The 24,970-nt window shown below is 48.4% G+C and overlaps 2 protein-coding genes across 2 annotated transcripts; one reads left to right on the top strand and one right to left on the bottom strand.

The window, feature by feature from the left end:
* Window positions 1-22: 22 nt before the first annotated feature.
* Window positions 23-4,526, top strand: PHF13 (PHD finger protein 13). The gene is made up of 4 exons (XM_071575497.1): window positions 23-183; window positions 599-700; window positions 1,056-1,608; window positions 2,015-4,526. Exons 1-4 carry the CDS (start codon window positions 145-147, stop codon window positions 2,239-2,241), a joined length of 921 nt encoding a protein of 306 aa, XP_071431598.1. The 5' UTR covers window positions 23-144; the 3' UTR covers window positions 2,242-4,526.
* A 2,314-nt stretch (window positions 4,527-6,840) lies between these two features.
* On the bottom strand, window positions 6,841-24,948 carry DNAJC11 (DnaJ heat shock protein family (Hsp40) member C11). Its single transcript, XM_071575496.1, has 16 exons — window positions 24,840-24,948; window positions 20,890-21,019; window positions 18,769-18,842; window positions 17,519-17,620; window positions 13,374-13,502; window positions 12,675-12,797; window positions 12,306-12,379; window positions 11,193-11,382; window positions 10,770-10,855; window positions 10,214-10,330; window positions 9,400-9,555; window positions 9,159-9,228; window positions 8,982-9,039; window positions 8,199-8,341; window positions 7,676-7,805; window positions 6,841-7,091 (listed from the first exon to the last, which is right to left on the bottom strand). Exons 1-16 carry the CDS (start codon window positions 24,909-24,911, stop codon window positions 7,066-7,068), a joined length of 1,680 nt encoding a protein of 559 aa, XP_071431597.1. The 5' UTR covers window positions 24,912-24,948; the 3' UTR covers window positions 6,841-7,065.
* Window positions 24,949-24,970: the final 22 nt, after the last annotated feature.

Genomic DNA, 24,970 nt, shown 5'->3' with positions numbered 1-24,970 from the left:
TACGGCTCCCGGCGGCCCCGCGCGGGCGGCCGCCCCTTCCCCGCCTCCCGCCGGCACCGAGCGGCTCGCGGTGTCGGCACTGCCCGGCCGCCGCCGCCGCCGCCGCCGCCGCCCCGGCCCCGCCCGCGCCCCCCGCGCCGGGACATGGACTCCGACTCCTGCGCCTCGCCGTTCGCCCCGGAGGTGAGCGGGGCCCCGGGGGGGCACGAAAGGGGAGGGGACGGGGAAAGAGGGGAGGGGGAGCGTCTCCCGCCGCCCGGTCCGGCCGGGCCCTGCCCTGCCTGGTCGGGCCTTTCCGTGCCCGGTTCGGCCGGGCCCGAGCGCCGCTGCCCGCTCTCCACCGCTGGGCCGGGGTCGGGGCCATCTTGTTGGCGGCGGGGCGAGGAATGGCGGCGGCGCCGCCCCGCCGTGCCCGCCGCCGGAGGGGGCTGCCTGGGGGCTCGGTACCGACACCGGGGGCGATGGGGAGGTGGGGGGCTCTGCCCGGTTCCGCCGCTGCGGGGGCGGTGGGAGCGGCGGCAGCGGCGGCGCCTCCCCCTCCCCGCCCCTCGGCGGGCCCGGCCCTGCGGCCGCCGCCGCTCACACCCAGTTCCCGTAGGACTTCTCCCCCGGTTCCCGGCGGCACCGCACCGTGGAGGACTTCAACAAGTTCTGCACCTTTGTCCTGGCCTACGCCGGCTACACCCCGTATCCGCAGGAGGTGAGTTGCACCGGGGGGCTCTGGGGAGGGCACCGGGTACCGGAAGGACACCGGGGGGGCACTGGGGTGGTGTGTCCCACCAACGGCTCCCGCGGTCACGGCCCCGCGCCGGGCCTGAACAAAAGGGGAACGGCGGCGGCCGGAGGCTCTGGGGACGGGGCGGGGGGTGGCCACCGTGGGCGGGGTGAAAAACGTCGGATCCGGCGTCGCTGCCGCCGCCGCTCCGCGGGCGCTCCGGCCGGAGGTTGCCGGGGCGGCGCGTGGAGATAGCGGGAGCAGCAGCGCCGCGGGGGACAGGACAGCGCCCGGTGCCGCGCCGAGCCTGCTCTGAGGCAGGGCTGTCACCTGCTTCCAGGAAACGCCGCTGAGGAACAGCCCCAGCCCTCCCAACAGCACGGGAGGCACGATTGACAGCGATAGCTGGGATCCTCGCTTCAATGACACCCCCTCCTCTGTGTCCCTGCCCACCAAGAACAGAAAGAACTTTAGTCAGCTTAAGCGAGCGAAACCATACGGTTCCCTGTTCCAGCGGGCAAAGGCCAGCAACTTCCTGCCGGAGAGAAAACAAATTGATAAGATCAGGAAGAAGAAAAAGCTGAAAAGGAGGGAAACAGAGGTGTCTGCAGAGGAGGACTATGAGGAGAAGCTGCTGGAGCTGGAGGCGGAGGACTCTTACACAGAGACACCGATGAGCCCCTCGTCAGAGGGGGACCCTCAGTCAGTGACTGAGCACTGCTCAGTGTGGGACTCTGACACCCCATCCAGCGTCTCCTACCCCACTGTGACAGCTGAGCAGACAGTGGAGATCCAGAGTGTGGGCAAACGAACGGTCATTCGGCAGGGCAAGCAGGTGGTATTTCGGGATGAGGACGGCACTGGTGACGATGAGGACATCATGGTGGATTCAGGTAGGTGGCCTAACTGTCCAAAAGGGTTAGCCAGGTGGAAGTGGCAGTGCTGTTGCTGATCTTTTTGGTACTTTACTTATAGCATGAGGATAATGCTGAGGAGTGCTGCCTGGGTGGAATTCAGGAGCAGTTGGGTTTTCAGGGGAAAGGGAGTGGGTTGGCTTGTTTTGCAATAAACTGAGTGAAAAGCTGTGACTTTATAGAATAAGCGTGTTCTCTTCTCCTGGATTATGGCATCCCATGTACCGCTGAGAGTCTCTTCTCACGCAAGAGAGACCTGGAAAAAGCGGAAAAGTGCCTGTCTGAAATCCAGGTAGTTAATTTAGCACAAGAGGAGAGAAAATTCCGAATGTGGGTGAGAAGTGTCAACCACTATAAAATGTGGCTTTACCATTTGTCTTTGCAGATGACGACTCATGGGACCTGGTCACTTGCTTCTGCATGAAGCCTTTCGCTGGGCGGCCAATGATCGAGTGCAATGAGTGCCACACCTGGATCCACCTGTCCTGCGCCAAAATCCGCAAGTCAAACGTCCCAGAGATCTACATCTGCCAGAAGTGCCGGGACTCCAAGTTTGACATTCGCCGCTCGAACCGCTCCCGGACGGGCTCGCGTAGGCGCTTTCTGGACTAGGGGGAGGCGCGTGCTGGTGTGCTGCGCGGGCGGGCGGGCTGTGGGCGCTGGCCAGGTGGCCGCCAAGGGCTCCCCCAAACTGCTGCTGCTTGGGCAGGAGAGCTGCCCGGCTGGCCCGCGGCCCAGGGATGAGGAATCGCCGAGCCGTGGGCAGCTGGAGCTGGGAGAGGCCAACTGGTCACAACTGCGGCGAGATACCGACTGTCTTGAGGGACAGACGAAGCTCTCTGAGTTCGGTGGAGTTTTGTCTGGTTAACGGTGACTGGGTGATGTCTGGAGAATGTACAATACCTTTGCCACGTAGGTTTTCTCATCCCATCGGGAAACTGCAAATCTTCTCTGTGCTAGGAAACTCCTCCTCCTCCTCCAAAGAGGGAGGGGAGGAGGAGGAGGAAGTCCGTGTGAACAGTCTGAAAAGTAAATGGCCCTGTGTTTTAAATTCAGTGTAATATTATACCTGCCCATTTGTCCGTATAGATCAGTCGTAGATATCCTAAGGCTCCGTAGGAGTCAGTGTCAGTCCTACTGGCCTCTGTGCGATCTGCTGCCGCTTTCACGGGCTTGGGAATATGGGAGTTCTGTGCTTCGGCATCGTCCAAGTGCAAATGGGACTTGGGGTTCCCTCCTGTGCCAAGGGACAGTGCCTTGGCAGGAAAGAGTAGCCCTTTTCCTGGACAGGCAGCAGGGGGGATCAGCGGTATCAGATTCCTTCCTAGAAGGTCTCTTCACAGTGATTTTTTGTGATTTTATTTGCATGATAGGCTCAAATGTGTTATGGGGGAAACTGCTCTATTTCCTGTCCCTTTGTTAACCTCCATGGTGCTGTTTCAAGACGATGACTCTCCCTCCTCTCAGCCCAGAATTCAAACATGGACTGTAAAAGGGGCCAAAGTAAATGTAGAACCTGGCAGATCTGGTTTGGGATTTGATCATGTCCATCTGAGTATGACAGCTAAGTTGATTTGTGTTTTCACTGTTTTTTGAGACTGGACTGTAACCAAAAAGCCAGAATCTTTACCCTAGTGGTAGCAATGACACAGCTCAAAGCAAACACAGGCAATACAGCTACAGGGTGAAGTGCAATGAGGATCCATCCAGTGCGGAGTGGACAGGAGAGCACTGAGGCCCTGGCCAGCGTCAACCCAAGGGAAAGCCCTTCAGAACCATGTCAGGGAGTCACAGGTCATACACAAGGCCAGGGAGATGCTGGTGTTGTTCCTTGATGACCAAGTGGATCCTCATGGATCACACAAATTGGGTTGATATTTTGAGGTATTTCTCTGAAGTTATGCCTGGGGAACAGTGTATGCTTTGTCCAGGGAGACCAGGAAGCTTGGGGAGGCACTGGCTGGTACTGCAGCCACAGGCAGACCAGCTGTGCCAGCAGGAACACATCCCTGAATTCTGCAAGTCACAGCCTTGTCTGAGGACTGCCTCACTGGGAGATGTGCCCTGGTGATGACCGAGGGTCTTGCCAGGACACAGACTCAGGTGCCCTCCTTCAGGCACATGTCCTGAAGCTGCCAAAGCCTCAGGCAGGCCAGTGCCACAGGGTCCTGGAGGCTCCATGATGTGGGACATGGGGACATGAGAGGTCTGCCAGCCTGGAGCAGGGCATCGGGGCTGCATGACATGCAACTGTTCTGTTCTACTTCTTGAAAAGAATCCTGTTCCACGAAGCTGCAACAGCTGACTCTGGGTTCAGAAAACCAGCTCTAGCTTCTGTGAAATCTCATGACCATGACCGTGCTCTGCTGCCTTCAGAAGCTATGTGGAACCACCAAGGAGTTTGCCAAAGACTTGCCCCTGACTGCTGCCTGACTGTCCTTTGCAGCCAGAAAAATAACCAAAGTATTCCAATGCTGCCATTTCACTCTGCAACCAGAAAGGCTTTGGAAGATCCTGGCTGCTCCTGTGCAAGGGCTGGACCTGCTCTGAAATCGGTATCTCCACATTTACAGCATGTCCACAGTTCAACTGGACCTCCGTGGAGCACATTCCTGAAGCTTTTATGGGAGAAATGGTGCACTGCCAAGTGAACTGGCTCTTTTTCACAGAGGTTCAACACTAATCGATGTGACTGACTCTTGTTCTGTTCCCTTTTCAGATTTATCCCAGTGGGTGGTGTCTGACAAGTCCAGCACATTACAATATCAGCAGAGAGAAATAAAAAAGTAACACCTCCATTCTTTTAGTTCATCACTTTCAGCCATGTATAATTATAGTTTAATTCAGAACTTTATTTTTTCATTAAAACTTTCAATGAACCATGTTTTTTTCTTAAATGTGAAATAAGTGAATAATGAGTTTGTTTCATTCCAAACTTGGGAGTCTGCTGTTGTGATTTACTGGTGTGTGAGCTGTTGTGCTAGGCAGCAGCAAGACCTGATGCTTCAAGTGCTCTTCCCTAAATGATACACCCAGTTAGGGATAGCAAGTGCTGGCAGGTGTCCCCACCTTTCTTCAGAGCAGCTGCTCCTTGCCAGCCTCTGCTGAGAGAATGGAATATGGTAGTGCAGCCTTTTGGCTGGCACAGGGTGGGGGGGCAGGTGCTGCCCAGGTGGCTGAAGGCAGCTGGGACACTGTGTCAGGGGCCTGCTGAGGGGTGTGAAGGCTGAACTCAGAAAGGGAGCTCAGGCCAGGGTGTTCCCTCCTGGAGTTGTGCTGAAGGAGAACCCCTCCTTCCTCTTCTCTTCTTCTCTCCCCACTGCTAGAGGACCCCAACTGACCCAAGGGCTACCTAAGCCTTGGTGCCACCCTGCAGCTCCTGTACATGCCATGACCCCACAGGCATTGCTGCTCAGCCAGCTGCCTCCAAAGCAGCAGCCTTAACACTGTGGCAAACTGAAAAGGTGGCTCACCCTTTTGGAAATGGCACTAGGTTCTATTTTTAATTCTGTTGGTAATTTTGAATTATACAGTGATAAAAAGATGTCCCAGGGATTTGTGGCTGTAAAATGGCAGCTGCTTACAGCAGGAATGTGGTTCAACAGTGAGGCTGTTCTTACAGTCTTGGCAAAACTTGGCACTGACAGAAAGAGGGAAAAAGGAGGTGGGCTGGAAAGACTGACCCAGCAACTGGCTCCCAGGTACACTCTCCTGAGAGTATTCTCTCCTGTCCTGGTCCCTACAGGCTGGCTCTCACTCCTGACTACACACCTCATACAGTGACAAGACACGAACAAAGAGCTTCTGGAAGAGATTTTGCCCAGTTCCTCCAGTCCCACCCAGCAATGACCAGCAGCAGTCAATGAGCTGGAGGGGATGGAGGATGCCGTTATGTTTACAAAACCTGCAACCCTTGCTTTCCAGGGGTTTATTTTCAGGAGTCTCCTCCAGATGCAAAGGGAATGGGAACTGATTCTCAGCTGAATATAATTTATTGCACATTTTACATTTAATTTCAGATCAACAGAACACTGGTCCTAAGTGAAATAAAGCCCTGCAGCAGGAGCTGGTCACAACTGAGAGTTTTGGTTTTAATAAAAACAAACGAATATCCCTTCACTGTATGAACTTGTTTTTAGAGGGGGGAGCATCTCTTTCAGACTGGCTTGAACAGGTCTACTTTGGGAAATCTAATTCTGTTGCAGTGATCTGAGCACAGAACCAAACATAGGCCAGGCCCATGTTAGGAAAGGAGTTATGGCAAGACTTGTCCAGAGCATCTCTGCACTGCCAAGACATGGGTGTTTGCCCCCTGTGCTCTCACCCATGAGCAGTGAAGGCTATCTAGACTCACCCTGAGCAGAACTGCGACTAAGGAACAGCCACCATGATTCCTTGTCTCTCTGTAAAAGCCTCAGTGTCGCTGATGTGCCCAGTGTATAGCAGATTCTACAAGGTGCTGTTTTCAGCAGCTTTGTCACCTGCCCAGGACTGCCCTTCCACTGGAAATCCCTGGCAAGGCTTCTAGGCAAGATAAATCCAATAGATTTATGCCATAACAGCTCCTTTTCAGAAAGGGCAGCTGAATATTACGTTTTCAGCTCTATCCATTTGACCTTTCCTCACTTTGGTCTGATTTACTTATATGAACTACGTTTGTTTTCCTAGAAACAAACTGGGTGTGAAGAGATAGTTGCAGCATCAGAATCAAATGAAATTAATTGCTGTCCTTCTCCTCCACTTGATTTTCTGAAAACCTTGGTAATACATGGATGTGGGTGGCAGACAAATTACTAAGACTATGATACCCCATGCTGTTGTCTGGAATAGCAGTGTTGGAAATAAGTGGCTGGACAGGTAAGTCTTGAAGAGGTCAATGTACTACAAAAGGCAAAGAACTTCATTCATAGTTAAGAACATACTTTTGTTAACAAGTGCATTTCAAACACAGATTTGAGATGGAAACAATGTCTGACTTCCTTCCAACAAAAAGGGTTTGCACAGGGGACTTCCAGGAGGTGGCCAGAGAACTGAACTTCCCTTCAGGAGCAGGAAAAGGTGTGTTACCTACCCCAAGAAGTATGTGGAGAAGTGAGAGCAACAGGTTTTCATCCCTGCTGTGCCAGGAGGTATGTGTGAGCACACGAAGGGGCCATGGCCAGCTGGCAGCAGGATGCCTGCCCAGCCCCCTGGGCAGAAAGCACTGTGCACTCAGAGTCACGCTGCTTTATTGGGTACCAAGCCACAACTCAGATATTGCCTTGGAGCTGCCCAGAGCAGCAGGGTCTGTCCTTTTGTCCCTATCAGAATCGGCAGGACACTGCCTGCTATATGGACAATAAAAATAAAAGTGTCTCTATTCAAACTCGCAGCGTCCCAGGGAGGTTTTGCAGTTTCTGTTGACCCAGGTACTGTGGCAGACACGTGATCCCTGTATTAGCCATCTGCATCGATCCTGTGAGCTGTCAGGGAGAACAAGGAATGGACACATGCTGGAACCCACCACTGTATGGGGCACAGGCAGGAACATTTCTGGCTACTAATAAAACACAACTTGTATACATCTCTCAAGGTGCTTCTGGAAGCTCTGTCAGTTGGATGTGTTGCTCACACTGGCCAGGGCTGTGCCCTTGAACCAGCCTGCCAGGCCCAAAGGGGTGACAGTAAAACTTGTCATGAGTAGACACTGGTTTCACAGAACTATTCTAGCAGGGAAAATGTTTTGGCAAGTAAGACAAATGGGGACAAGGAAGAAATCTGCCTCAGGTCTCCAATGTGCCTCCATACATTCAATTCAGTCCCTAATGGGCAACCCAGTGCTGTGAACAGTCCAGAGGGACACTGGCACCTCTGGGAGGCTTCTGCTTCCAAACCCAGTTAAAGGCTAGTGGGTATTTGGGCCTTACTGCAGAGGCATGCCATGGTCAGTCCGTTCCAGTAACCTGTTCTGAGCCCCAGAACACCAGTTCTGTGTGCTTCACCACAGAGCTGAAGCAATCCATCTCTGGTTCCCAAGGCAAGAAGCTGGGCAGTATGTGCTACTCACATTGCTTTGGTATCCTAAGGGCCTCGTTATCAGCTGACATCACTTGGTGCAGAACTCCTCTGAACTGATAAAGCACTTTCAAACTCTTCTCCTCACCCACGCAGGGATCGTAGAAGCCTGGCAGCCCAGCCTAGAACCAGAGAAGGGCAGACTGAGCATCAGGGAATGGACTTTCACAGCTCTTCAGCAGCCAGAAACATTTATTAGTGCCAGGACAAGGCGTTATTAAAAATAAGAAGTTTTGTTGCCAGCAAGGTGAGATGCTGAGGAATTACCTCTGCCAGTTTTAAATACATAAAAGTAAATCAAGGGGTTGGGAAGTTTCTGGTGTATAGCCCCAGGGTCTGTAACACCCACTGTCCCACACTGCAGACACTGAGATGCTGTTTCTTTGGCACTGGAAACGCCCAGAGAAACAGAAGCACTGGAGGGACCCCCTGGCAGGACACCATTTGATTCAACTGAAATTCTGGGTCACACATCTGAGTCCCAGAATGTGGCCTTTGACAGAACAGCTACGTACCTTGGAGGCCTCTGTAAGGATGAGTTTAGAGTCCTTCACCAAGCACTGCAGGGGCACAGTCACATCTATTACCTTCACCTTCTCATTCTTCCTGCTGTTGTCATTGACAAACTTCCCATACCAGGCGTTCACTATAATGAGACCTGCATTTCCCGGGAAACCACAGCTGTGATGAAAGGCTTCCCACCATGGCTGGACAGACACTGACAAAAAGACCCTCCTAGCATTTCCTCTTGACTTCCCTGAGATTTAATTCTCCTGGCCTGGACCCACTCTTCTCAACCCAGAACAACATTTCTACTGGGCTGATTGCTAGCAACCTTCAACACCAGGATGGAGTGACAGGACTTCAGTGCCATAGATGTGACAGTCCAAGTGGATGTCAGTTCCCTTTGGAACATTGTGGGAAATTGCTAGTAATCATCAGAGATCAGATTGCCAGGAACAATGGGATCAATGCCACATGAGGAAGAAATCAGTGAACGCTAAACTTCAGACTATAACTCTGTACATATTTATACACATGCCTCTCTTTGGTGGAGAGGTGAATCCACACTGGTGTCTTCAGTCTGTTCATCTACCTTACAGCATGTCCCAAAATATTCTGTGATCCCTCCTAAGCTCAGGCACCAGGAGCTGAATCATAATGGGACTTCCCCACTCTGTGCACAGCAGCAACTACACTGTGCTTCATCAGAAGTGGGAATGAAGAAAAGACACCTTTGTATTGTTTCTTCTTCTTTCCAAATTCATAGAAAAAGTAAATAGTATCATAATCTTTACCCATTCTGGCTTCCTCTGCCTCAATTATCCTTCGGACAGACTCCTGCATTAACCGGACCTGTCACAACACAAGTGGCAGAGCAGAAATCATGCAGGGTCAGACACTGTGGCCAAAAGAGAACAGCCCAGAGTGAAAAAGGCTTTCTTTCACTAAGGGGACTGAGTTGCAAGACTCACCGCAGCTTCAGCCTCCTGCTTCTTCTGCAGGATGTCACTGGCTGTGCTCTCCCGCTGCTTCTCCAGCTCTCTGGCAGAAGGAAGGCAACATCACATCAGGAATACAGAGAGATGGGATTCAGCCACAAACTGGCAGGTGTCTGCTTATCCACCCCAATTAGAAGTGACCCACAACCTCACACAAATGAGCCTGAGTGAGACTTCCTCACTTGAAATGTGCAGCACAGCCTGGCAGTCTCACCTCTCCTTCTGCGCCCTGAGGTATGGTTTGATGACCAGCCTGTGCATGGCAAAGTAGACAACGAGAGGTCCCACAGTGGCATAGAACACAGCACTGGGAAGCAGCTGATCTGTTAGGTGCACAGGGAAGAAGTAGGTCTGGCTAGCCCTATTCAGCCTGCAACAAAAAAGAGTAGATGGACATGTGAGAGGAAAAGCAGATGAATGTGCTCAATGAAGAACACTTAGCAGCAGCATGTGCTGCTGAACCAAAGGGAGATGAAGAATGAGCTAAAAAAATAAAAGTCCAAAAACTGTAAAAGCCAGTGTAAGAAAGACAGCTGACACCAGCCAGAGCCAGACTTTGATGAAGCAGACATCTCTCGTGATAGTACCTTACTAAGTAAAGTGGTTTTTCAGTCTTAGAATCTACTTAATCATTAATTTCACCAGAAAATGGATGGGACTAACATCATCATCAAAGGAAAGAAAATGCTTCTAGAGAAGGTCTGTGTTCACAACACTGGCATGGGTCTTTAGAATATTCTCATGCACACACACGCGCGCACACACACACACACGCGCGCACACACACACACACACACACACACACACACAGAGGTGGCAGGTGGCTCAGGTTGTGAGTAACATCACCAGAAGGCATCCACTGCTTACGATGGGCACTGCTTGTATTTGAGTGCACCCAGTGATGTATCACTGGGAGAGTGACACACCTGTACTGCCCTGGGACTGGGACTTTCCCACCTGAACACTGGAAATAGAATCATGGAGGTTATAGCAGCCTTTGCAATCTAGAGGTGTAATCTTGAACTGACTTGATTTTCAAGGACACTCCTTGGGGAACACCAACGCTGACGGTGGCTCCTAAAACGCTGTGTCTGGAAATCTTCCTCTCTGCTCCATACTCCACTATGGTCCCAAAGAAACCTGCCCTAGAATGACACAGCCAAAAACTAGTAAGACAGAGAAGACTTTTTACTGAATCCTGTAATTCCCCAACCAGTAAAGCATGGAAATACATCTGCATGCAGCAAATGTTGTCCTCTGGAAGATTCACTGTGGATTTCCAAGGTGAGATTAACCCTTCCAGCTTGCTAAGTAGTAAAAAGACTATAAACTTCCGGAGTTCTTAAATTTAAGATGATACAGAGATATCATACCCAAGTATTTTAAGTTCCACATAGCCACAGAGGCACACAGGGCCAAGCCTCCAAGGCACTCACTTCAGATTTTAACAGATTTAAAGAATGAAAAGCAGATTCCCAAAGGCTACAGAAGCATTTGGTTTGTGTAGAACCTGTAGGCCTACAGCAGAAGAAGAGGACAGATTCCTCTGGCTATGAGTCATGTGAATTTCCCTTGAGCACTTACTTGACAGAACCTTTCACTCGTGTTTGATCCTCATCCTGAAACTTATGCTGGTAACTGACCATCATGAAAGAATGGGGGATTCCCAGCTGAAACACAAGAGGCACAAATGTATGAAAACATACCCTTGGCTACTGCTGAACTTTTCCCCCATTTTCCCTTATCCTTGAAGTGGCACAGAACACAGAGTGCTTGACACAACCTCTGCTGACCATGTTGTCCTGATCCTACTCTGAGCTCACCCACATTAGCTACAGTAATGCCCAGTGCTGTGATCTGCCACATTTAGCCTGGTGTAACGTGGGATAGTACCAACTGCTGCCTTAACCTCTAGTCCCAAGCCAAAATACTGCCACAACAGGAAGGTGAGGCTCCTCTGTCCCACAGGGTGGGACTGCTGCCCCCACGGAGCAGCAGGGCTCTCACCTGCAGTGCCACCGTGAAGTGGCTGGTTTTGGTGTCCCGGACGATACTGGTGTTCATGGCTGACTGGAGGCCCCACCTCCACTGCAGGTAGCCCATTGTGTTCTTGTCAAGGTTGCGGGCCAAGACTGTGGTGAGGCCAGGACGGACCCCGCGGGATGAGAATTGCAGGGCACAGTTTGTAGTGATGAAACTAGAGAAATGAGGAAGACTCATCAGTGCTAACACACAGGTTTCCAGGCAGCCTCAAATGCCCTCTTGCCCAGGAACTTTGCTGAATGCCCAGGCACCACCCTCAAAGAACACAACGCCCAAGGCTTTCAGGGAAAAGTCAAAACTAACTCAGACTGCCCTGACCACAGTAGCACCCAGGAAAGCAGGTTGTGCCCTGGTGTACTGACTGTGCCCAGACAGGTGGCTGCTTCCAGCCTTCCTCCTCCTGCCCTGCACAGGTAACAGCAGCACAGCACACTCAGCTGCTGGCACTGTGCAGCCCTGCTATTTAATAACCCTTGAGCATCAGCTCCAAAAGTAGCACTAAAGCTCTCTACAGGGAACAACAATCCTGTACAATGAGGAATGTTGTATTTACTAAACTAGACAAAATGAAGGAGCCTACACTGGCTCCTACAGTGCTCTGGCATGTGGCTTCACTCACAGCCCTTACCTTGCATCTCCTTTGCAACCTGAGACCTCTATGCATTTGTGAACAGACACCACAGTAGTGGCAAATTTGACACATCATCTCCTATTTTGCTGTCAGAAACTCCCTCTCACATATGGAAGTGTCAGAAGAGCTCCCCATTTTTTTGTTCTGCTCCCAGAGCAAACTCTGTTGCTCTGATTGGAGATCACACCTCAAATACCATGAATCATGAGATGATCAAGTACAAATCTAAGAATGTGGAACACAGACCCTCCTTAAACTGGAAGTAGGAAAAGGGAAGGCACTGACGCCCAGAAAGAACACAAGTATTTTGACAAGTATGACCTTCAGGCTAAAGAGGAAATACCTTATTTTGCAGGATAGAAAACAAATCCAGAATTAGCATGGAAGAGAAATCAAGTAATTTAGTTCTGAAATATTAACCCTTAGACCATTTTTCTAATATTTACCATCTTGGTGTAAGATTACGGAATATCTTCAGCCCAAAGAGAGGTCCGTGAAGGTCTCCTGCTCCAAACTCCAACTGTTTAAATGCACAATGACAGAGTGTTAGAAGAGAGAAATTAGAAAGGCTACAGACACTAAGTAACAATCCTGTCTGCAAAAGTGAAGTCTATACTGCATGGCCAAATGGAGAGGGGAAAAAATAACAAAAATCAAGGTTTGACCTTCCCTTTTTCTCAAATTCCTTAAAGAATTCCTTTTTCTACATTCTACAAAATGTAGAAAATGAGAGATGGACCACAGTGAAAGTTGTGCCCCAAAAATAAACACTGGGCAATAGACTGAATATAAAACTGCATAACAAGTGTACTCACCTCTCCCCATCCCTTGGCAGAGGTAACTCGTCTCAGAGCAAGATTAATCGATCCCCCTCCATTCCCATTCTGGGTGGAAAGGTTACCAGACAGTATTGCTGTATCTGTGGCAGTCAGGGGTGCCTGAAAAATGAATATATTGTTACCAGTAACTCTGATCCCAGTTCATAAGTTTAGTGTATGTTCTGCAAGGACATAATCACAAATGCAGAGAGTGTAAATGGTTTTGTAGTCAAAGATCAAGTATGGCAAAAGGCGAGGTAATTCTTACAGTACCAGACATTTGTGACACCTGTAATGTATCATCTTGAAGTTCTGACCCTGAGCTGCAAATTTAGCTGTAGAATAAAATTCTACAATTCTCTGGTGAGAGGAAACACTTCCCATTCTTTTCCTTACCCACATCCTGAAAACTGGGTGCCATTCGTTTCCATCCACTGAACACACCATGTTCAGTCTGAACTGGATACTGAGCCTCCCTGCTGGCAGGAGAGCAGGACCACTGCAGTTCACAAACCAGTCTCCCAAAGGCTGCAGGGCCAACCCACCATCCTGCTGGCCCTGAGCTGCCTCCTTCCACCTGTGCTGGTCACTGTTCCCTCCCCAGTCCAGGTAAGAACCACTGAGCAGCGTGTTCTGTGTTCAGCGGTGTCCCGTTCGCTCAGGCCCTGCTCACAAGGCAGTTCCTGCCCTCCTCACCTCGATGGACTGGGATATGTGCATTTTGTTTATCTCAATCTGAGGAAAGCTGCTCCCAGGCACATCTTCATATTCCTCGTCATAGCGATCAAAGAGGTCGGTGGCATCTATTCCCACACTAATTGTTCCCTGAGGGATGACAAGTGAAACAAACACTTAGCATTAGCAAACATCCAACATACACAGGACAAGTGGCTAAACCATCCCTGTATATGATCACATTTTTGTGCAGTTTTCCCTTTTTCTGCAATTACGTTTTCTACTCTAAAATGTATTTCCTAACAATGCAAGACAAACAAAAGTGATGATTACAGTGTTCCAGAATAGCAATATAAATCATCAAACAGACTGTAGAAAAGGCAGCTTTTCAGCACAAACTCAACTTGCAATCCTGAGGTAATTTTTCTATTGTGACCTATTACAGAAGCAGGTAGAACACCTTTACACAGCAGGCTTCTTCTTCCCCCACAACTGACTCTGCTCTATCAGTACTTGAAAGTTGAAATAATATATTTCAGAAATTGATTTTCTTCAGTGGAACTTGGCCAGAAAGCCTCTATGTGCTTCTTCTTATGAGTTATCTAAACCAACTTAGTTCTGAGCTGCATCATTCACTTGCAGTTGACCTCATTAGTCAAAAATTTTGTTTTCTTTTTTCTGGTTTATATTTTGTTATCAGAAGAAAAGCTTGACAAAGACAAACTTTTAGCAAGGGGTATTTCCTTTCTCAGACCATATAAAAACTTACTTCTGCAAAAAACTAGGCCATTGCTCAATAGTCTGGCTACCTGCTGCTGTGCTCCCTCAGACTAACTGCAGAAATGGGTTTCTTTGAAAAAGAGCACGATTAGATCCTTGTCTGGGTCATATAACTTCAAGAGGTTTTGGAAACCTTCTCTATGGACTCATTCAACAGCATCCTAGCTCCTATAAAATGTACTAATTGCAATAAAAAAACCTCTCTGTGCATAAGCACAGCCTGAACTCTGAGCAGATTGAGTATGGAAACTCAAAAGCTGGGTATGTACAAAACCCATACGCACCAAGGCCAAGCATGGATAAAATAAATCCTTATTTCAGTACAAGGGAGCATTTTGACTTGTTCACTCCACTCTAATTAGATACCGAACCATAAATAAAGGGAGAGTTGCAGACAGGACTCAAACTTTTTCTCTGCTTTGGATATTTGCTGTGGAGATTCCAGACCTATTCTCAGTGTTTATTTTCTGATTTCTTATGTAGCAAAAATTGGATAAATATTTTAACAGTGAAAGGTACTATTATTTCCAGGAGAACCCTGGAACAGGGGCTGTGTCCCAGCTGTGTACTAACCATGCTTGGCAGCTGGAGAATTTCAGAGCTGGTGCACTCAGTGTTCTGTGAGGGAGCACCAGCAACCAGCTCCTGCCCTTTCTGCACTTTCAGGAACCATCTGCAAAGTCACCTTCAGGGGACTCCAAGCCCTACAGCTTCTCCAGTTTCAGCCCTCTCTTGTTCTGTGCTGTTCCTTGAAAGGAGGCCAAAAGAAGAGGAAAGCAAAGGCAAAACCACTAACTGCCCTGGAAGGGTGCAGCCCTGTGCTAGCAAACACCCATTGGAGACCACCTTGCTGTACTGGGCTTACTAGTGCCGTGACACTGCACCTTTGGAAAGATACACCAATGTCCACATGCATTCCTGGAATTCACTGCACCTCCTTTTTCTAAAACATACTCAAAATATTACGATTTCCTTTTTCACACCTATGAATTGCACAGCAAATATCATTCCCAAGGGAAAAAGGAAAACACCTGAAACTATCCATGAAATTCCACATGACCTGTTCAGAGGAAAGGAGTGTCTACCTGTTCCCTCCTCAGTGGATCTCCCACTCCTCTGTCTTTCCCTGAGGTGAGCAGTGTACTCTGGGCAGACCCTCCACCTCCTACCAGGCAGGTGAAGTCACCCTGAGAGGTCTGTGGATCCTGGCAAGGAAAGTGGTTCAGGCGCAAGCACAGGAAAAGCAGCAGATGGTAAAGTTAAAAATATTCCCAGAGAATGAGAGCACCCCTATGCCACCGGATAATGGAGGGGACTGCTGCTGCTCCTGGCTCCCATCAGCCACCTGCTCCAGCCACGGGAAATGAGGAGCCCTCCCCAAAGGAAGAGCAGCAGGAGAGAGCTGTAAGGCCTCCTCAGGAGTCAGCGCTGCACAGCGCAGCAGCTCACAGGGCAGGGAGTGGAACCACCAGAGCCGGGATCAGCTTTTACAATCACTGTTCTCTGCCACCCTGTGAACAGGAAATCGACTGTGCTGATGGAATTCACAGGTGTGCCAGAGAAGAATATACTCCCTCCTTGCCTTTTTTCTCATGGATCTACCTTCAGGAAGGTGACACCTGAAAGCTGTGCCAGACTGTATTCCTTTGATGTTAACCTTCCACAGCAGGAAAATAATGGGATTAAATTTCTCCTAACATGAAGTGGTTCTTCTCAAACCAAGTAATGAACTTTTCAACCCTTCTGCGTGTCTTTGAAAGCAAAAACAAAGCTCTAAAAGCAAATAGGAGACTTAATTCCAACCCTCCAAATTGCCTACATCTGGTTATTGCTCAACATTTCTGGTTAAAATGCTTTATTTTTGTGGAACTGTTTTATAGAACTGACAAAATGTTGGAAATTTTAAAATAACTTGTGCTCGTGTATGAAACGATCACAGCTGCGCTCCCCAATTCCACGGGAACGCTGCCTGGAGAGACATTTCCATTGGCTGCCAACCGGCAATTGCTGTAAACACCCAGATGGCTAATTTTATCCCAGGACACAGGCTGAGGCTCACAGTGCAGCTCACAGCCACAGTGAGGCACCCAAAGAAAATGTCACATTCCTGAAGCACAGAGCAGCATAAGTGGAAGATAACTGTGCCCCTCTCCAAGAAAATCTCTCTGACCCCTCAATCACACCTCCAGCAGGGACAGTTTGCCTTGCCTGGTCTGTGGCACCCAGAAATCTCTTCCTGCCTGGAATATGCAGTCAATGGATACTCACACAACATCTTATGCTTGTTTAACCTTCCAGTATAAAATAGTTCTTAGTGTCTCTGCGCTACCCACAGCCTGGGGATCTGTACAGTCCATTGGCTTTGCTAAGAGCAGTGCAGATCCAAAGGTCGTGCCAAGGTGAATGTCTCAAAATATTACAGGTCTCCTTAGATGAATGTTTTCCTGACTCAGTCCTAAGCACCACTGCACTCACACACCTGTCCACTCAGAACACTGTGATTTTACACTAAAGTATGAATTTATTTGGTGAATTTAGTAGATGCAGCTCTTGGATAATGTTAGTCTTTGCATGAGAACCAAGATTTTTGTGATTCAACAGGCTTTGACTCCTCAGTCAGGAAGAATCCCGACAAGTTTGCCGTGCACATTCATCAGGCCAAGAGGCAGCAAAGCCACTGGCAGTCTGATCTATGAACTACTTCAGCCTATCACCATGTCTCCCTCTCCCTGTCATCCCAACAGTATTCCTGAGCACCTCTGACCAGCCAAGGTTAGCTGCAAGGTGGGTCACTTGGGATCAGAGCCAGCTGCTCAAACAGACTGAGATGGGAATGGCATTCAGGACAATTCTCATCCTGAGTGTGCAATCAAGCTTTAGAAAAACAGGGACTAACTGTGACACTGGCAGGACCCCAGTTCAGGCTGACTTTGCTCACTGTGCTGCTGCCCAGCTGGCTTGGGGCTGCCTTGCATTTGTCACTGTTTCCAAGGCTGCATTTGAATAGCTCACTGCATTGTTGTGACATTGCTGCAGCGCCAAAGGGAAAATCTGTCAGGTAACTGCAGGGAGTTACATTTTATTTAGAAAACCTGGAACAAAATCATAAATATTTTAGTTTTAGGTCTGTTTTCTTGAAATTGCTGAGAAAGGTATTTTGCCCCAACATGTTTCAGTGAGAAAAGAAAGTAGAGGATTGTTCAAAGAATAAGCTGTTCTCCCTACAGTGTCCAGAGAAACTGCGTATGAAAAAGAGAGAGTCACAGAGTAAGTGTAGGCACCTGAGGGGCTCTTTTGTACAGACCCTCACCTAGGCTCAGCATACCCTGCATAGTGGTGATAATTTACGAATCCACTCTTGAGACCAGGATTAAGTCTTTGCTTACCTTTGGATTAGTTCTCTGCTGTAGTCTCCTCTCTTCCCTCTCTCTCTGCAAACGCTCAAATTCTTCCCTGATTTCAGCTGCAGTTCTTTTTCGTTCCACAACCTGCTCAAAAAGAAATGAGAACCAAAGATTACCACACTGAGGCTGTTCAGAGCATTGCACTGTTGTGGGACAGAGGCCCACGGACCTGGGACACACTAACACACTGCCCTGGCTGCTGAAAGCCACTCTGCACCAATTTCAGTAAGTCAGAGTTTGGAAGGAAGCACCTGGGACTAATCAAAAGGCAAGCATGAGAGAAAATCCCATGCTTTGAGAAAAGACAAATAGTCTCATTATTTCCATTCCCTTGAGAAAACTAAGGCAAAGACCTTTCCAACCACAAGTACAAGACACTGCAGCGCTGTTGCCCTCAGTGATCCATTAACTGCTATACCAGGTGTTGACACAAACATGAAAGCAACTGAAAGTCTCTGGCCTTAAGTAAACTGATTCAATGAGAGCTCTGTGATTTTAGGCCATGCTAGTTCATAACTGACATGGCTCAGGGAATGAGGATTTTACACAGGTCCAGTTTTGGTATGAATAGAAAGAGTATTAGATTTAGATTTTCCAAATAAGATCAAGTCTGTGAAAACCAGTTAAAAAACTGACCTCAGACTTGACCTTGGTGCTGACCTGACCCAATACTATGATTCTGCTGCAAGCAGCACAGTGCAATCAACTAGGGCTGGCAGGGGACTCAACAGTAGGAGAGCAACGAATGGACAAAATCTCTTTCAAAGCCCATCAAACCCAACCAAAAGCAAACCAAACCAGAAACAACAAAAAAACCCCCAACCAACCCCAAAAAGCCTAGGAAGAAAAAGTAATTTCAAACTCAGAAGCTAGCTGAGAAGATGTTTTGGATGAAAAAACAAGATCCGGATGAAAAAGATGGGACTAGATGGACAATAATGATGCATTCATCTCAGACAAAGATGTTGCCTGTCACAGTAATATCCTACCAGGGAACTCTGAATGTCAGGTTTATTGTTTTCTTGTCAAGTGCAAAACCCAAGTGTTCTTTGAAAATCCATCACAGTGTTTCAGCAGGAATGGAGAGAGAAACAAATAACTAAGCAAGGAGGCCTTCAGACCAACAGGCATTTATTACAAGCCAGGTGTCAGTGCAGCTGATAGAACAAGAATGGTAGATAAAGGCAGATTTAGTCAAGGCCACTGGCCATAAGGTCCTCAATTTCTCTCACCTCCCAGCCTTCCATCTCCAGTCCTCTCCTCCCATATATGTCATAGATGGCTCTGGTCTGTGGATCACTAAGCACTGCAAATTAAAACCAAAAGAGAGGAGAGAACTCAGTTTTCAGTCATCTCCTCAGATTTCAGACCCAGTCATGTTATTTGGAATTCAAGCACAGATCCTGGAAACATCTTGTTCTATAATAACAGCACATTAACCCCTTTGATGCTTCCCTGTGCTATATTAAGAGGACATAGGGACTTTTTCCCCCCAAAATTCCATTTTTGTTTCATTTTTCTTACTTCTAAAACAAAAAAGTGGAAAGAACACAAGAGACATGCAGCCTAAGTGAATGTGGAGTGCAGTTTCTAACACTGCTTTCTTTGACTGAAGGGTGACATGAGGCTTATTAACAATCACAGAGATTATGAGCAATTTGGCCAGAGCAGTCCCAGGGCCCTTCCTGAGCAGGAATGCCACCCACCTCTGTCTGGCTCTTAAAGCTCTGTGATGCTTCCTTTGATATTCCTCACCATCCCTGTCCCACTGACCCTTTCCCACACAGTCTAAACATGGGGCACATGTCAAGCACCAGCAAAGCAATTTCCACAAGGCCATCCACACCTTGCCAAACACCAATTACAGGGTAATGGCAAAGGTACTTGTAGAATCTGAACCTCCCAAAGTGTCACCCAACACAATGGAGAACACTAAATACCCCAGGAGACTGCAGAATAGCTACTTTGGAAAAAGACTGGATACAGAATTAGGAAGAATCTCTGAAAGGTAAGGCATATATAAATACATAATCTTCCATACCAAACCCTTATGTAAAAAAAAATAAATTAAAAGATCATCAGTATTTTCCACTCAGGGTTCCAAGACCAGCTTTATCATTATGAGGTATTTCTTTTGACTATGGGGGAACTGATGAGTCCTCAGGGAGCTGGGGGTGTTTACTAAGGCAAAAAGAGGCTTATACTGGTAATTGAGCTTTGGCCTGAACTACTGGAAGATTACTGGACTTGCTAAATGTCACAGGCAGGTACCACTTTTAAAATTAATCTTTTGTTGTGTGATATTAAGAGATGTAAGAGGAAGAAGAGAATATAGGCACAGGGTAGAGTAGCTTATGTCCAAGACATCAAAATTTTTGCTTGTAACATACTATGCTCACATTTGGTACTAAACAAGCCCCAGTTTTCACATTCCCTGCAAGGCAGAGCCAAGCAGAGCCACAAAACTCAAAGGGAAGCTGCTGCCTGTAATGTAAGGCAACTCACCACACTAAAATGAAATTACTGAAGTATCACCTGTTTTTGTTCCCCTTATCATCAAGGTTACACTTTCTCTGCTTTCCCAGCAAAAGCATCCACGTCCTAACGCCTATCTAGAACAATGGGAATAATTCCACCCATGCTCAAGTCCAGCTGGAAGGAACAAATGCTTATCAGTCAAAAACAGGAGACTTGAAAAGAAAACCCCTCATATTTGAGGTTGAATGGAGGAATATTTATTCATCATTTTGCTTTAGTTTTTCTTTAGTCTTCAGGACTGGGCATCCAGCTGGGTGCACCAAGTTTGTTCCTACCAGCTTCTAATCCATCTGCACTCCAGGTGCAACTTGCACACTGGTATTTAAGTAAATTTGAGCTTAATTCAGAGTATTTTAAAAAGGCTTTGGCTTGAGAAAAAACCCTAACTGCTATGAATCAGTTGTCTTTATTTCAGTCAGAGCATATCAAAGAACTTGCTGGAAAACAATGGAGAACTGCAGTCAGGTGATAGGGAACAGAACCTTGAGATGCAGCAGTTCATATGAAACTGTCTCTGTTTGAAACAGCTTTTCGGTCTTCATTCTCCTACGGAAGAGGCATTCAGAAGCAAGGGAAGTGATTAGAAGATCATTTACAACATGCAGGAGGTAAGACAAGGATTCCAGATCTCATTACCTACTGCATTTATATGGCATTTCTCCTCTGACATGGGACAGAAGCAGGAAACAGCCTCACTAAATATCAGCAAATTTTATTATTCCTTGTAAAAATAAATAGCTTCAAAAAGCATGAAGACACAGCTCTCATAGAAACCCTCTGAAAACAGTTTTTGCAAAGTCCAGCCTCCCCCTGACCTTCATACGCTTGGTGGACAAGGTTGAAGAGCCGCTCAGCCTGCGTTTTGAGCTCGGGGTCGCGGTGCTTGTCGGGGTGGTACAGCATGCACAGCCGGCGGTACGCAGCCTTCAGCTCCTCCTGGGAGGCCTGTGGGAAGCACAATGAATGAACTCAAGCACAATGAATGAACTCAAGCACAATGAATGAACTCAAGCACAATGAATGCCATTTCCACAAGGCCACTCTCAAGATCAGCCCAGAAAGGGAAGTCCATCAGCTGTTACATGACACTACTCTGGCCAAATCAGGAGTGGACTATTGCTTCATTACATAAGTTGATAAAATGTTCAATTATCACACCAGGATTGTCCACACTATCTGTAGCGCAATCAAGTGACCTCAACAGTTCAACAGTGTATACCCAGGTGTAAAAATTACATAAAAACCGAACTACCTGAGCAATCCACATTCAGGCATTAGAATCATAGAATCGATTGGGTTAGAAAAGCCCTCCAAGATCATCAAGTCCAACCCTTGGTTCAACTCCAGTCCCTTTACCAGATCATGGCACTCAGTGACACGGCCAAGCTCAGTTTAAAAATCTCCAGGGATGGGGAATCCACCCCCTCTCTGGGCAGCCCATTCCAATCCCTGAGCACTCTCTCTGGAAAGAATTTTTTTCTGATCTCCAACCTCAATTTCCCCTGGCAGAGCTTGAGCCCATCGTGCCCCCTTGTCCTATTGCTGAGTGCCTGGGAGAAGAGACCAACCCCCACCTGGCCAGAACTTCCCTTCAGGTAGTTCTAGACAGTGCTGAGGTCACCTCTGAGCCTCCTTTTCTCCAGGCTAAACACCCCCAGCTCCCTCAGCCTCTCCCCACAGGGCTTGTGCTCCAGTCCCTTCACCAGCCTCGTTGCTCTTCTCTGGACCCACCTCAGCCCCTCAATCTCTTTCCTGAGCTGAGGGGCCCAGAACAGTTTTATTAGGCAATGAGTGCCCCTTCTATTCAATTCAGAAGAGCAAGAAAAAGCAAAGTAGCCCCAGATAAAAATATATAAATCCAGAGATGTACAACAAATTCCACGCATATTTCAATCTTACCCCACAAGGAGATAAAAGCACCGACTTTGTGCAGCTGCAAACATAAGAAATGTAACCCCACAGTTTTACACTCATCCCAGCACTACCACACTCCCCAGCACCCCTCTATGCTCCTCAGCATCCCCCTGTGCTTCCCAGCACCCCATCCTGCTCTCCAGCAGGGTCTGTGTTCTGCTGCAAGAGAGGGAGGTGCATCATCTGCCCACAGTCACAGACTAATAACCATGAGAACAGTGTGTCGCCAAATGTATCCAAAACAAACCTGCCCTGTCCTTTACCACAAGCACTCTGGGACCTCAGTCTGCACCTGGACTCATTCCAAGGACACAGACGGCTCCTCCAGAATCAGTGGAGCAACCTCCCCGTCCCCGTCTCCTTCCATTATCATCTCTTGGGAGACAATCTCCCAGCAATGTTATTTCTGGACTCCAGAGAGTCCTGGTAACCTCCTCTCCCTCACCTCATGCTGCTACAGCCCTTGCACTGCAGCCCCTGTCCATTTCTTGGAGACTGCATCATGCCTGAATTTAAGAAGTGCAGTTGCCAAAATCAACCAGAACCTCCCCTCAGCAGAGCTTCACAGAGCTGCCAGCCATCCAGTTCCCAAACTGCCCAGGCAAGAACCAGTTCCTGGGCACAGGGGGCCATTTCTGGAGGAACATGCAGAGGAAAATAAACGAAACCTGATGGTCCTGGCTGTTCCCAGGGGCTGCCACAGCCAGGACCCAGTACAGCCAGTGAGGGGGGGCACCCAGAGAGGGACCATTAACAATGGGATTTACAGACACAAATACCATTTACTCTTAATGCCCTTCAGGGAGCGAAGCTGGCACAGTTTCCAAGATTTCACTGGGGATATAAAGGCCCTAAAAGGTAATTTTTTAAAGTAACATCTTTTTCCCCTCTTGTGGCAAGGAATGTTTTTGTCACAGAAATGCACTCGCTTGTGCTCCAACACCAGGAATCCATTTAGATTTGAGGATAGCTCAGAATAGATGTTTTCTCTGCATGTTTGTACTATTTTATATTAATGTTTTGAAATTATATAGCTAAAAGGGAGCTGCCAAACTTGCTGGTCCCAAGACAGTAAGGTACAGATTAGCTTTTTAGTTTTTACTACCTTGTGCTTTCTCGGATATCAAATTTAAACTCAACTGGGAAGGCAGGGGATCATACAGGCCCAAAATGGCATTTTTAAATCAAATTAATGATAAATGGTTTAATGTGCTATTGATTATATAAGAGAAATGACCAGGTTCGTTTTTCATAAATGCCATGTTCAATAAAACGTTAGATTGAGCATTTCATCATCACTGAGTAGCTCAGATCCTTGGTTCAATTTTCCACGAGCAACAGCCTCTTTGAAACCACTAAACAAACCCTGACATCATTTCAGATTGCCAGGAAATACCTAAGTCACTAATAATTGTGTGCAAGTTACATTTTTATTACCCAAACTCTGGGCAAAACTAAAAGGCCTCCCACCTCCCTACTTGGCCCCTACTCCCTACTCATTTGATGTCTCAAACATAACAACACATTTTTAGTGAACTAACATCTCTAAAAGATGAACCATTCACACACACACAGAGTCCCCCAGAGTCCCTTCATGGGGTCACTGTGGTTCTCAGCTCAGCTGCCACATCATCCTGTGGCTCAGCACACAGACATGCTGTTCACTGCATTCCTCTACAGCACTGCTGAAGTTAATTAGCAAGGGGCAATTAACAAAGCACCCACGCCTCTCTGTTGGAGTTGCTCCCTTGCAGACCCCTCTAACTGGGTTCCAGCTCCCTGCGGTACCAAACCTGAAAGTCTTGCTCTGGAACCCGGCCAAAGTTAACTATTAAACCTTCTCCAGCAGTCCCAACCCTTGTGTAGTTCCCACCTCTCTGTTTTAACCTCTGCACGCTGCTGACGTTTGGGAGGGGGAATTACAAAAGCTCCCAAGAGATGTAAAAGCACAGCCCCACCACCTTCAAACCAGACCAGGAGTCTCAGTTGCACAGAAACTTTTCTAAAAGCCACCCAGCACCAGGGAGCTCTGCAAATAGCACAACCATTACATGCTGTTCCTTCAGGAATGTGGCACATTCCCACAGATGAGGCACAGGAGACTGTCTTTGCAGCCCAGGGACTGACAGGAGTCCCAGAAGGAATTTTTCAACGCTATCAGACTGAATCGCTTCCAAGTCTGGATCTCCTATTGCACACAGCAGTGGTGGTGCAGCATGAGCTTTGTCCAGCTCCAATGGCAACATCCAGAAGGATGGGCTTGAAAAGTACGGTCTGTTTATACATATATGCACATATATATATATCTATATTGCTGTTGCATTTCCTGAAACAAACTACTGCACAGTTCCTATACTCAGATATCCAGAGATTTGCCTAATTATTACTATAAAAATCAGTTGCCTTACATAAACTTCAGAACTGATCCAGCATAACAAAATCGCACCAATTAATACCTATCTATTCTTAAAAGTGTATCAAGGCCTCTCGATCCGCCTTTTTCAGCGGGAGAGGCGTTTTGCAAAAAATATAGGTGTTTCCAAATAGGAAACCTTCGGGAAGTGCCCCCAGACCCGGCCGAGGGGGCGCGGCGCTGCACCGGGAGGGTCCGGGAGCGCCCAGATCGCTGCCAGTCGGGCCAGAACACGCATTTCTCGGCCTCAGCCGCCGCTCGCCCGCCGCACACAGCCGGGAGCCCCGCGGCCCGGCCCGGCCCGAGCCCTCCCGCCCCGCCGCCCGCAGCGGCTGCCCCGGCCCGCGCGGAGGGCGCGCCGCTCCCGCCGCGGTGGGCACGGGGATCTCGGCCCTCCCGGTCCCGACCCCGGTCCCAACATCGGCCCCTCGGCCGCACCTCGCGGCGCACGTTCAGCAGCCCGTAATAGTCCTCGTTGTCCGGCGCCTCCTCGTCCAAGGCCGCCGCCATCGCCCCGACCTCTCACCCCGCGCCGCCGCGGCAGCGCCCCCTGCCGGCCCGGCGGGCCC

The sequence above is a fragment of the Pithys albifrons genome, chromosome 22 (genome assembly GCF_047495875.1).
Source record: "Pithys albifrons albifrons isolate INPA30051 chromosome 22, PitAlb_v1, whole genome shotgun sequence".
Taxonomy (NCBI): Eukaryota; Metazoa; Chordata; class Aves; order Passeriformes; family Thamnophilidae; genus Pithys; species Pithys albifrons.
Note: the sequence above shows the minus strand (reverse complement) of the source record. Positions and strands in the feature narration are given on the sequence as shown.

What these genes read in the sequence shown, in the direction of transcription:
- PHF13 (XM_071575497.1), top strand. Translation starts at nt 145, where the DNA reads ATGGACTCCGACTCCTGCGCCTCGCCGTTCGCCCCGGAG. An exon ending in ACACCCCGTATCCGCAGGAG is followed by an intron (nt 701 to 1,055) that starts GTGAGTTGCACC and finishes ACCTGCTTCCAG; the next exon opens with GAAACGCCGCTGAGGAACAG. An exon ending in GGACATCATGGTGGATTCAG is followed by an intron (nt 1,609 to 2,014) that starts GTAGGTGGCCTA and finishes TTGTCTTTGCAG; the next exon opens with ATGACGACTCATGGGACCTG.
- DNAJC11 (XM_071575496.1), bottom strand. Translation starts at nt 24,911, where the DNA reads ATGGCGGCGGCCTTGGACGAGGAGGCGCCGGACAACGAGGACTATTAC. An exon ending in TGCTGAACGTGCGCCGCGAG is followed by an intron (nt 21,020 to 24,839) that starts GTGCGGCCGAGG and finishes TGCTTCCCACAG; the next exon opens with GCCTCCCAGGAGGAGCTGAA. An exon ending in ACATATCCCAGTCCATCGAG is followed by an intron (nt 12,798 to 13,373) that starts GTGAGGAGGGCA and finishes TTCATTTTTCAG; the next exon opens with GCACCCCTGACTGCCACAGA.